This window comes from Phocoena sinus, chromosome 16, assembly GCF_008692025.1.
Source record: "Phocoena sinus isolate mPhoSin1 chromosome 16, mPhoSin1.pri, whole genome shotgun sequence".
NCBI classification, from domain to species: domain Eukaryota; kingdom Metazoa; phylum Chordata; class Mammalia; order Artiodactyla; family Phocoenidae; genus Phocoena; species Phocoena sinus.
Genome location: NC_045778.1, coordinates 36,441,472 through 36,454,086, shown reverse-complemented (window position 1 = coordinate 36,454,086; position 12,615 = coordinate 36,441,472). Strand labels below are relative to the sequence as shown.

Below are 12,615 nucleotides of genomic sequence, written 5' to 3'. Positions count from 1 at the left end.
AAAGACATGGGGATTTCAGCTGACAGAAAACTCCATATATTTCAAGAATATGGTATGACAATCAAACCTCTAACATGAGATTTGGCTGCATTTAGGAAAAGGGAAAGAAGTTACTAATTCTTGTTTTTTTTTTTCTTCTTTTCTTCTGGCCAGACCACAGTCAATTCTGCATCTTACATTGAGAAACTGAAGAGTGAGTAACTCTAAAGCTGATGATTATAAGGGGCCGTTGAAGTCATTTTGAACTACTATTTTCACTGGGCAAAGACTATAGGGTATGGGGAGTAAAGCGGTACAAAAAAAAATTTCTTCACATAGTAAAGGGCTACCATATTAAAAAGGGAATCAATTTGTTCTCTATGGTCCAAGGAAGTACAAAGGAAGAGAGACTTGCAGTCATTCAGAGGAAAAGCTTTCTACGGATAAGGTCAGGTCATTACTACAGATGAAAAAGGTGGGCTTGGGAGGTAATGAGCCCCTGTCACTAGAGGTGTAGCAAACAGAAAACAGATGGGATGCAATATGTGCGAGCGTGTATATATGTGTGTGTGTGTGTGTTCGCATGCGTGCATGTGTGGTTTCTATCAACCCTGAGAACTTCTCATTAATTGGAATAATTTTCTAAAATAGCTGAGGCTTAAATTTGTTAACAAACAGCTCTCTCTGGAGCTGTTTTCAAAAACATTGGAAGGATCCCCTGGGGCAAAATTACTATTCAGGATTTTGAAGAGATTAGGTTTATAACCCAAAGCCATCAATATGTTCATAAACTACTACTGATCCTCTGATTCCTTTGCTGTGCTGTTAAAGTAACTCCACTGAGATCTCCTTACAAGGACTTAAGGTCTCTAAGTTGTCTCAGAGAGATGTAAAGGTTATTTACTTGTCACCTTAAAGTCTTTCCAGTCACTTTTATAATCCAGAAATAAGTGTGACAGTATCATTTTTTACAGGCTTGACAATTAAAAAAAAAGATGATTTAAAACTTACTTTAAAGTAAAATAATCTGTAATTTCAATTGGCACAATCATATAACGTGAAGCAAGAGCTAAGCTTCCTCCAATATATTTGCTTCCAGAACACACAGCAATGTGCAGAGCAGGCATACTTCTCCTTGGGGAATCAACGCTTTTCCTGTGGTCCCTCCCTTCTTTATTTCATAGGCCTCAAATTAGGTCTTACCTTGCACTGAAAATCAGATCCTTCATATTTCATACACCCTGAAGCCAACGTGGTTTCTCCCTGGTCATCTTCTTCTATGATGGCAAAGCAATGTCCATTAGTTCTAAAAGAAAAAAAGCCAAAAAACCAAAAACCAACTTCACATTGGAAAGTACTAATTAAATCTCAGTATGAATGTGACCAGTTACTGATCTGATGGCTTTTAGTTCTGAATTAGAATTACATTCACATTTGACTTACTGGCAAAACCGTACGTGTTTTAAGGCAAATGAAAATTGTCATATTTGAACTAAAACCTAACGGTCTAATAAAAATCCTGTGTTAAGTAGAAAAGGATTTTCTATTAAACAAGTCCCACCAAATATGAAATACTATGTAACTTCTCTTTGCTAATCATAGTCATGTGATCACAGAAAGATGATTTATACAACTTTATAAAGTAAATAATCTTAACGTTTAAAAATATACTTAAAAATAACTATCTCTTTTCATGCATAAGATTTTCAGTATTCCCATACTGTACACAATAATAAATAAAAACAAACTTTCCTGTGAAATATAAAAATAGATTCAATGACAAAGAAAAGTATATTTGGGAAGACCAGACTAACTAAGATCCTGAGAGGCACTTTTTATTTAACATGATAGGAAAAAAGGGAGAACTTTTGAATAGCTGAATTTTCAAGAAATTTATATAGATGGATTTGTATTTAATAAAATGTTATCGGGACTTCCCTGGTGGCGCAGTGGTTAAGAAACCACCTGCCAATGCAGGGGACATGGGTTTGAACCCTGGTCCGGGAAGATCCCACATGCCGCGGAGCAACTAAGCCTGTGTGCCACAACTACTGAGCCTGCGCTCTAAAGCCCGTGAGCCACAACTACTGAAGCCCGCGCGCCTAGAGCCCGCGCTCCGCAACAAGTGAAACCACCGCAATGAGAAACCTGTGCACCACAACAAAGAGTAGCCCCCGCTCGCCACAACTAGAGAAAGCCCACACTCAGAACGACTACCCAATGCAACCAAAAATAAATTAAAATAAAATAAAATAAAATAAAAAATTGGAAAACCCCAGAGGGGAGTATCTTTTAAAAAAAAAAGTTATCATTTTAGTACTAGTATGCCAGAATTTTCTCCTAATATATTCATTAGGCTTTCATGGGTAGGAAGAAACATCTAAAGGATTTTTTTGTGTCCCTCCTTACTGTTCATATCAGTAAGTATATTGCTTACAGTTAAAAGAATATTGCATAATTATTCATTTTCTGAAATGAGAAAATGTTAGGTGTGAGGTGAAATTCTGTTAAAATTGATGATTCCCAGTTTTACTCTGGGTTACTAAGCCTCTAACAAATAGCCCACACAGATCAAGCAAGAACTATAGACAAGAAGTCTGGCAAGAAGTCTCTTGGTGACAAAGGGAACACTCACTCCCCTAACAACAGATCACCCAGTCTGCCACAGTAAAGTCAACCACCACCAGCACAAACAACAAATCTAAGACATGGTGAACCATCATATAATTTCAGTGTTTTATATGTATACATTTTGGCTTTATATCTGGTCACATTCAAAGAGCATAAAATTATTAGGGAAGTACAAAACAAATCAATAATTATTGATTATTACACCTTTACAACAGGGGGACAACTGACTGATGAGATTGAGTTGTTCAGGGAATTTTTTTGGCTAGTAAGTCAATTCTTCAATGTCCCCCAAGAATATGGAATAGAATTACATGATCATATATAAATATTAATTAGTTAATATGAAATTAAGTAGAAAAATTAAAGTGGTTATATAAATCAGATTTGGATTTGGGAGTTCACATAAGAAAATAACACAAAATTAATTAAATATCACAATATCATTCTTATAGACCTGCAAAATATTTCAACCAATTTATTTATTTAATAGGAAGGTTTTTAAAAAAAATAACTTATTTATTTATTTATTTATGGCTGCATTGGGTCTTTGTTGCTGTGCGCAGGCTTTCTTTAGTTGAGGTGAGCGGGGGCTACTCTTCGTTGCGGTGCGTGGGCTTCTCATTACGGTGGCTTCTCTTGTTGTGGAGCATGTGCTCTAGGCATGCGAGCTTCAGTAGTTGTGGCACGTGGGCTCAGTAGTTGTGGCTCGGGGGCTCTAGAGCACAGGCTCAGTAGTTGTGGCACACGGGCTTAGCTGCTCCGTGGCATGTGGGATCTTCCCAGACCAGGGCTCGAACCTGTGTCCCCTGCACTGGCAGGTGGATTCTCAACCACTGCACCACCAGGGAAGCCCCTATTTCAACCAATTTAGAATTACACGGTTTTAGGTGAATTTTCAAGGTTTCTTTTTGGTAATCTCTAAGTTTTCTACAATGAATATCAATCACTTTATGATAAAAAGATCACTAAATAAACCCAAAATGCTAGACAAATACCAGATTCCTTTTAACTCTTTAAAACCTATATTACTCTAAGGAAATAACCATCAATCACTTAATAGTAATAAATGTTCCTATATAAAAAACAAGAAGCTTTTGGCTCTTTGGAAAAACCATATAAAGTTAAAGAAACAAAATTCAGACAAAGTAAACGATTCTTAAAATAGTACTAAGTGCAACCCTATTCTCGTTAACTTTAAGAAGAACTGCATAAAATACTTACATGCATGTGTTATTAATAGCATCATCCGGGCAGTGTCCTGAGCAATAGCACTTTAAAAAAGGCAAGGTATCCTCTGGTGCTAAGGTTACTCCATTTTCTGACTTTTTCTGGTCGGAGTCTGATTTCATCCCAGTACCATGGAGCATACTGTCTAGATTCTGCCCTGCATTCAAACATGAAGTTGTAAATAAACCATTCTGAAAAGCTAATTCTTTTATTCCAATTTTCAGTGAGAAGTTTCTAAGCTTTCTTATTGTATTAATTGCAACTAATGTGTGTTTTAGTTAAAAATAAATTTCATTCATATGATTAACATTTATTAACAGCCTAAAATGCACAGAAAAACTATCCCAGGTATTGTGGGATATATGGAGATGATTATGTCACAATTTTTGCACTAGTGAAAGACAAACAAGAGTGGCACAAGGTAGAATATGGTCATAACTTGTAAGAAAGGTACAAAATGGAAAGCAGTTTCAGAGAAGAGCGAGATTATTTCCAACCATTAAAAAATATGTATAGCTGATTCACTTTGTTATACAGCAGAAATAACACACCACTGTAAAGCAGTTATACTCCAATAAGGAGGTTTAAAAAAAAAAAAGGCAAATTACAGTTCTTTTTTTAGACTCTCTGGTTCAAAACTTGTGACTAGTTTAAAAAAAGTAAAGTCCTTTATTTGTACCTCTGTGGAAGTGAAACTACTAAGCATCTTGCTCTGGGTTTTAATTGCTTAAGTAAGGGAATTATGAGAGCATGGGGACTAATCATATTATCTGGTGCCTTTTATCTCAAGGTCATTGGTTCAAATCCAGACTACGCTGCCAGAAAATGAAGGTCACTGTAGGGTAGTAGTTAGCACATGGAAACAGAACTGTGTTCTTGCATTAGAGTCTCGTAGCCTCAAATGACAGATACTGTCATATTTGATACTGATTCTTTCAGGCTGAAAGCAGAACAGAACTAAAACAACGTTTTAGTAATTCCTTTCTCCCTCTGAATCAGCTGAAATCAGCTAGGCTACTCCTTGTAGAGTTGATCTTCATGGAATGAAGTGTAGAGCTAAAACAGGTATAAAATATTAAGAGAACTGTGTATGTATTTCATTATAGATGTTAAATAAGTGGTTCAAGACATAATGTGAACTTGACTTAAAATTTAGCCGTACTGGTGAGATGAACTTGAAAATAGAAAAAGTAATACACACACACACATTGATAACAGGAAAAGAATGTGCTGCTAAATAAATTTTAGTGATTCCATGCCATAAATTTCAATAATGTTCACTTAATCCTCTAAATTGCTACAAAACGTAGACTTCATTTATGTTAAGAGCATCAAAGAAAAAAAGGGGCGGGGAAAAGTTTCAGGAAGGGAAGAAAGCCACTGGGCTAGAAATGAGGAAATCTAGATTCTGGTCTACTATGTTCCTCCACCATTTATCTAGCTGGATGATCATGGACAAGCCATGTCATTTCAAGCCTCATTTACTCAATAAGACCATAGGACTAAAGCATATCTGAGGTCTCTTAACCAGTTTTAAAATTATATTACAACAACAGAAGGAAGCATCAATTTAACTATGGAGACCAAATGGCAAACAATATATTTACGCACGCGATTAGTTTTTCAAAAATCTAATGATACATAGAAAAAGCAGTATAGTGTGGCAGAAATAACACTGAAATAACAGTGAGAAGTCAAGGGTTCAAGTCTTGAATATCTCCATTGATAAGTTAGTCTCTGAACCTCAGGTCTCTATCTATAAAAAATGATAATAATTTCCGCCCAATTTAAGAGATTATATATAGATCAAATGAATGTATAATAAAGGGCTTAAATATAAAAGTATATAAATGAAGATATTACTAATAACAAAGATCATACTAAAAGATCACCAATACCTGGAAAATTCAAAGTTACAGATGGTTAATACACATAACTTCCTAGAACACTGTTTGAATTTAAGAGACAGAAATATTTTAATTATAATAATTTGCACCTGAGGTTTATATTATCTCAAGTATTAATTAACAAAACACTGATTAGAGGCCAACTATGTGCAGGCAAGTTACTGAATGCTGGAAACTGATGTGGTCCTTGAGAAACTTGGAAGGAGACAAAGGTGTATGTGTGTGGAGGGGATAAGCACATAAATAAACACAATTCAAAGAGTGATATAATACAAAGGTGCTATGTAAACAAAGGAAGGAGCCAATAACACAAACTCATCCTAGGGTGTCAAACGCAAAGAAACCTGAGCTATAAGTTGTAAAATTTCACTAAATAGAGGCATGGATACAAAGAAAAATAGCTAGCAACAGCCTCTCTGTACTCTCTCCCTAGATGACAGCACTTATTCCCATGGTTTAAATAAATCTCTTCGTTGATGGGTCCTAGATTTACCCCTTCGGCCTTGACTTGCTTAAGTAACTCAAAACTAACTCGTCTAAAATGGAATGCTTGACTTTTCTCCTCAAACCTGGTCCTCCCCAGGTCTTTGGCTCACCCTCCAAGATACATCTCACTTTTTCTCATTTTGGTCTAGTTCCTGCTATTACCCGGGCCCATCATATCATGTCACTTCCAAGACAAGACACTGATCTCCCTACTTCTGTTTTTGCCCCCTCCAACCCATTTCCCACATAGCACAGAGTTATCTTATAAACCTAAATCTGATCCTGGCATTCCCTGCTTAAAACCAATTAATGGCTTCATATACACTCAGAATAAAATCCAACCTCCTTCACCAGGCCTATTGAAGGCCCACAGGATTTGGACCCTGTGGACCTCTCTCTCCATCATGCCCAAACATACAGCCCTGTGTCAGTTCCTAGAACATGCCAATCTCTTTCTACACACAAGTCCTGTGTTTACAAAGCATAAAATTATGAGTCCTGGTGTGGGCTGGAGCTATAGGTTATACATATAACACCACTCTAGCAATCCATAGAAATCTCTAAGAAATAACTTTTTTTTTGGCTGCTCTTCACGGCATGTGGAATTTCCCGACCAAAGATTGAACCCATGCCTCCTGCAGTGGAAGCAGGGAGTCTTAACCACTGGACCACTGGGCAAGTCTGAAATACCATTTTTTCGACATTGGTTTTAGTTCTTTTCCTTAAGAGCAAATATTTTTATCTTATTATTTGAAGGGAACTATCAAACTAATCTTCTTTGAAAGGAAATGTAACAAATTTTGCTTATATTTCAGAGAAATATAATGCTTACTAAGATTTTCCACTTATGCCTGATAACTAATTACCAATTTATTTCATCTAACAAAAGTTTATAAGGACTTCCCAGGCGGTCAGCTGGTTAAGATTCTGTGCTTCCACTGCAGGGGGCACAGGTTCGATCCTTGGTCAGGGAACTAGGATCCCACATGCTGTGCAGTGTGGGCAAAAAAAAAAAAGTTTATTATATAACAACTTAGGATGGGGAATGAGAATTTTGTATCATATTGTCTCTATGTGATCTATATAGATTAAAAAAATTTTAATACTAAATACTGATTACTTGGGAGTAAGGTAGCAAATACAAATGTTACTATTAATTTAAGTCATCTTCAAAACTATGATAGCTTTGGTTGATACTGATCAACAAGGCATCTAACAAAAGACGTTAAAATAAAGATGTTTTATTAAATAATGTGGTGTTTCACACAAAAATGTAGCTTTTGCAAGAGAGCTTTTATATTCTCAGTATGGGTACTAAACAAGGGTACTAAACCTAAGACAAAATACAAAGAAGCTACAGATTTCATTATTCTGTTCACTCAAATGAAAATGTCAAAAGATTTATGCTGTTAATCATAATTCTTACTAGCAGATTTTAATCATCACTCTGAACAAAACATTATGAAGAACAATCTGTGAAGGTATAAACTTAAGAGAACGGAGAGGTTCAGTAGGTTCTATATAAAATCATTTTGCCAAATACCACTATCTCTTCAGTTTAAAACACTGTCCTAATTAAACCATACAGGGAAAAAGCTCATATGCAAATATATAGCCCATCTGATCCTAAGAGTCATCAAAATAACTTCCTGTTTGGGAGTTCTAAGCTGTGAATGCACAGTGTAAAATGACAATATTAGTCATAAATAAAACTTTGAGTACTCTGAAGAAATTTTAATATTTGGCACACAGAAATTCCATTTACGTTTCTCAACTCTTAACAAACAATAAAATGTTTTTTAAAAATTGACATTTATTCCTTATTGTATTTTAAAGGGGAGAGGTATTTTAAAACTAAATCTTGAGTACCTATTACCCTTAGGCACTAGGTCACCTACTTTATTTTATATTTTATCTCATTTAATCCTCATAAGACCTGGTGTTGTACATCATAATGCCTATGTTACAGATAATGCACAAAGTTCAAAGAGCCTGAGATTTTATACAGACTTGAAAATGTTTCTATCATAGTCAAGTTCAAAAATTATTTGGCATGTGCTTGTTCTTTGCCTCTATACTTAAAAGCTATTGGCATACTGGGCCTAACTGTTCAAAACGGGACATGAGTTGAAAGAGCGGTCCTAAGAATGAGTGTTTTTTATACACAGAAATAAATTACTAAAAAAGAGATAAGATTGCTTAAATGAACACCGATTTACCTTGAACATGAGAAATGATGAACAGATAGGCTCCCAATAATCTGATGTAAATATACAGCTGAGTCATTGTTCAATTTTAACGTTCTCTGTACACTGTCACCTTTAATAACTAGTCTTGTTATGTCACTGATTTAAAAGACTTTCATTCAATGAGATTTTCTTGTAAAAGGTCTCAATCACTTGACAATGACTCCAGCTTCCACTGCTTTCTCTTGATTCCTGAAAGATAAAAATATTAAGAAGGAAATGAATATAACTGAATTCTGGAAAGTTTTCAAAAACTAGGAGAGGAAAAACAAATGTCCAAACATACCTTTAAACAAGGTAATACATTATTAAAGATTAATGTTATCATTGTTTAAAAAAAAAAGGCACTGTAATTTAAAAGCTTAAATAATTTATTAATAGGTTGCCACCTCTCCTGACCTTAGATTAACCATATGTAAAATAAGATAAGAACACTAATAATTTTAACAGTCTTTTCTGGCTGCTCTAAAGTAATTATTTTATTGCTATTAAGAAAATTTCTAAATATATTAAGAATAAAACAGGAAGAGCTGAATTTAGAACACTAAGCTAGGACTTCCCTGGTGGTGCAGTGGTTAAGCATCTGCCTGCCAATGTAGGGGACACGGGTTCGAGCCCTTGTCCGGGAAGATGCCACATGCCGCAGAGCAACTAAGCCCGTGCGCCACAACTACTGAGCCTGCACTCTAGAGCTGGTGAGCCACAACTACTGAGCCTGTGTGCCACAACTACTGAAGCCCACGTGCCTAGAGCCTGTGCTCCTCAACAAGAGAAGCAACCACAATGAGAAGCCCCCGCACCACAATGAAGAGTAGCCCCTGCTCGCTGCAACTAGAGAAAGCCTGAGCACAGCAACAAAGACCCAAAAGAAACCAGCCAAAAATAATAAATAAGTAAATTAATTAATTAAAAAATAAAACAGTAAGCTACTCATAAAAAATTTTTCAATCCTAGTAGATGTGATAAATAAAAACAATTTGAATCTTTCTAATAAATAATGTATTCTATAGATAGAAGGCCTACCTAGAAAAACATTTAAATATGCAGCATGCTTCCTCATTAAAGCAAAAACATTAGAAATGTATCTTAAATGAAATTATTTACCTAAAATACTACAAATCTGAATTCATTAGGATAAAACTGAGCTTTTCATATGGATCATATGAAACATAACCTCCCCAATTAAGGTTTGGCAATTATAAGATAGTTAAAGAGGTAACAGTTAAAAAGGTTAGTTTGTGTAAAGATGAATATGATTCTGTTTCTTCTCTCATCCTGTTGGTTCAGGCAACTGATTTTACTGACGTCAGCCTGAATTATTCCTCAATGAAAATGATATTATTTATCTGTAACACAATTATCCTGGCATGATTTCTACCATAAATATCCCAAGCTTTCTATGTTAACTAAGAATTTTTCACTTAATTAGCTCTCCAAAGGCACTTAAGAATATTGAGGAAGTAAGATATACAGTGAGATGTCATTTATATTGTACATTTTATATATGGCTTATTCTAAAATCTCTAATTTCTCTACTATGAAATTAATTTGATTTCCATCTACATAATGTTGAGAGAGTAAGATGTAAAGTCTAAAATTATTACAGAATAACATCTGTAATATGATTTAACAGTATTTGAGAAAACTCACTTCTTGAAATTATGGGATTGTGACTCTAGGGATACTTGTTCCAGGTTTCAAATTCAAAAGAAGTTTCCAGTATATTTCCAATATTGAACTCTCTCCTTATTTCTATTTGCCTATTAAATATCTCCACTAGGATTACATCCCACCTGTCCAAATCAAACTCACTAACTTTCCTTCTCATTCCTCTAGACCTGCCTCCTCCTCCTCCATTTGCTATCACAGAGGAGGGTGGTGCCATCTCTCCAGTCATCCATGCCAAAAACCCTGGTATCATTTCTGCCTCTCTTCCTAGCTCTCACTCTCTCCCCATACCTTCACTCATTTATTCGTTCACTCACTTATTCACCAACAGTGTTTTCTGAGTATGTATTATACATCAATGCGAGGGGCTAGAAATAAAAATATGAGTATGACAGATTCTACTTCAAGGGCCTCATATTCTTGGTCAGGAAACTGACTGCTATGACTGGTTCCATCTTTCAGTGTCACTGCTTCTTCATCAGTTTATTTAAGCTAATATGTGGTCTTGTCTCATTACAAGTACAACCAAGGCATCCTGCAGTACAGTCGATGAGACCCTAAGCACCTGCCACACTCACAGTCCCTTTCAGAGGAAAGGGATCATGTGTGATTCCTTCTACACAAACATCTGTGACTCTACCACTCTCAGCACAAGTTTAAATCCTGGATCTGCCTTAAATAAGAAAATTCACCTCTCTGGATGAGTCTCCTCATCTGTAAAACTGGAATTATATCAACTCACAATTATTTTGAGAACTACATGAGGTAATAGCTAACATATATTCACCTCTATGTGGCAGACCATTACAATGCTTTGAATATATTAATATTAATTTACAGAATCATCACAACCATCTTGTAAGATAGGCACAATTTATTATTTTAACTTTACAGATGAGGAAACTAAGGCAAGTGGAGTTTAAGGAATTTATCAAAGATCACACAGCTGGTAAGTGTCAGGGCCATAATTCTAATCAAGAGGATCTGATTCTCGAGCCCATGTGTTAACCGCTATCCTATGCTGCCTTGCTGGATATTTTACATACATTACATAATGTAAACTATACATTATAAAGTATTTAGAAAAGCCTGGTACAGAGTAGGTACTTAATAAAAGTTTCCTCCTCTCAGACATGTTTATAACATACTTGCCATCCTGGCACAGGAAGTAACAGGTGCTATCCACGACAATCCCATCTGCAAGACATTTTTATACACTAAAAACCCTGCAACAACTTGTATGGAGAACAGCTATCAGCCAAGAGAAGGCTAAAGGTAAAATGGCTTCAAGTGCCTCATTTGTAATCTAACAATGGAAGCCCCTAATTTTTTTTTTTTTTTTTTTTTTTGCGGTACGCGGGCCTCTCACTGTTGTGGCCTCTCCCGCCGCAGAGCACAGGCTCCGGACGCGCAGGCTCAGCGGCCATGGCTCACGGGCCCAGCCGCTCCGCGGCATGTGGGATCTTCCCGGACCGGGGCACGAACCCGCGTCCCCTGCATCGGCAGGCGGACTCTCAACCACTGCGCCACCAGGGAAGCCCGGAAGCCCCTAATTTTTAAAAGAAAAATGTTAGGTTTTAGCTGACTACAAGCTCAATAAGCATCAGTGCTTATGACATGAAGGCAATCTAATCAAGCATTGATAGAAGCACACTGCCATAATCAAAGAGGGTAACCATCTTACTTTATCCCACCTGGTCAGGCCTCAAATACTTTAGAGAAGAATGACAAGAATGCAAAGGATAGAGAAATGACTACACTTGAGATACAACTGAAAGGACCAGGGATCTTTGCTCACAGAGTATCAAAGGAATAAAGTGTGAATGTACCTCTGCCAAGGACATGACAGGCATGATGCAAACAAGACTAGACCAATTAAGTGACTTATCAGATTCCTTCCAGCTCTGAATTCCTGAGTGAATAGTGTTCTCGCTATTGAATGTTAATTTATTTCCCAAATATTTATTAAGTGCCTATTATATACATGATTCTGTATGAGACACTGAGAATATAGTGAGAGAGCAAAACAGACTGAGCCTTCATGGAGTTCACAGTCAAATAAGATAATTAAGATATTTAGACATCAAACAAGACAATACAAATGATACGTGATCACAACTTGAGGTGAGTGCAAAAAAGAAAAGTGCCAGGTCCTTGAGGGACATGGGGAGCGACCTCATCTAATCCAGATAGAGAGGTCAAGGGACGCAATGTAGAAAAGTGACATTTAAGGTGTAATCTGAAGAATAAAAGAGTTATTTAGTCAGGTAAAGACACGAGGTTGGGGAGGGGGCTTGTTCTAGGCATAAGGAACAGCCTGCTCAAAGATCTTGAGGCAGAGAAGAGCATAGGAGAACACAATGTTTCTGAAATGTTGAGAACAAGGGTTAATGTAGTGGAAGATGAGGTTGAAGAGACAGAAAAGTCAAGGACCAGGTCAGGCAAGATCATATGAAGGATTTGGGATTTAA

The 12,615-nt window shown here is 36.4% G+C and overlaps 1 protein-coding gene across 2 annotated transcripts in view; it reads right to left on the bottom strand.

The window, feature by feature from the left end:
- The window catches only part of BMPR1A (bone morphogenetic protein receptor type 1A), a 142,779-nt gene that overhangs the window by 24,470 nt on the left and 105,694 nt on the right, over positions 1-12,615 (bottom strand). For both annotated transcript variants that reach the window (XM_032608510.1, XM_032608511.1), the window contains 3 exons: positions 8,450-8,668; positions 3,832-3,994; positions 1,183-1,285 (listed from right to left, as the gene is read on the bottom strand). In XM_032608510.1, coding sequence (XP_032464401.1) covers positions 1,183-1,285; positions 3,832-3,994; positions 8,450-8,516 — 333 coding nt within the window. In that variant the 5' untranslated portion in view covers positions 8,517-8,668. The remainder of the gene's footprint in view (positions 1-1,182; positions 1,286-3,831; positions 3,995-8,449; positions 8,669-12,615) is intronic.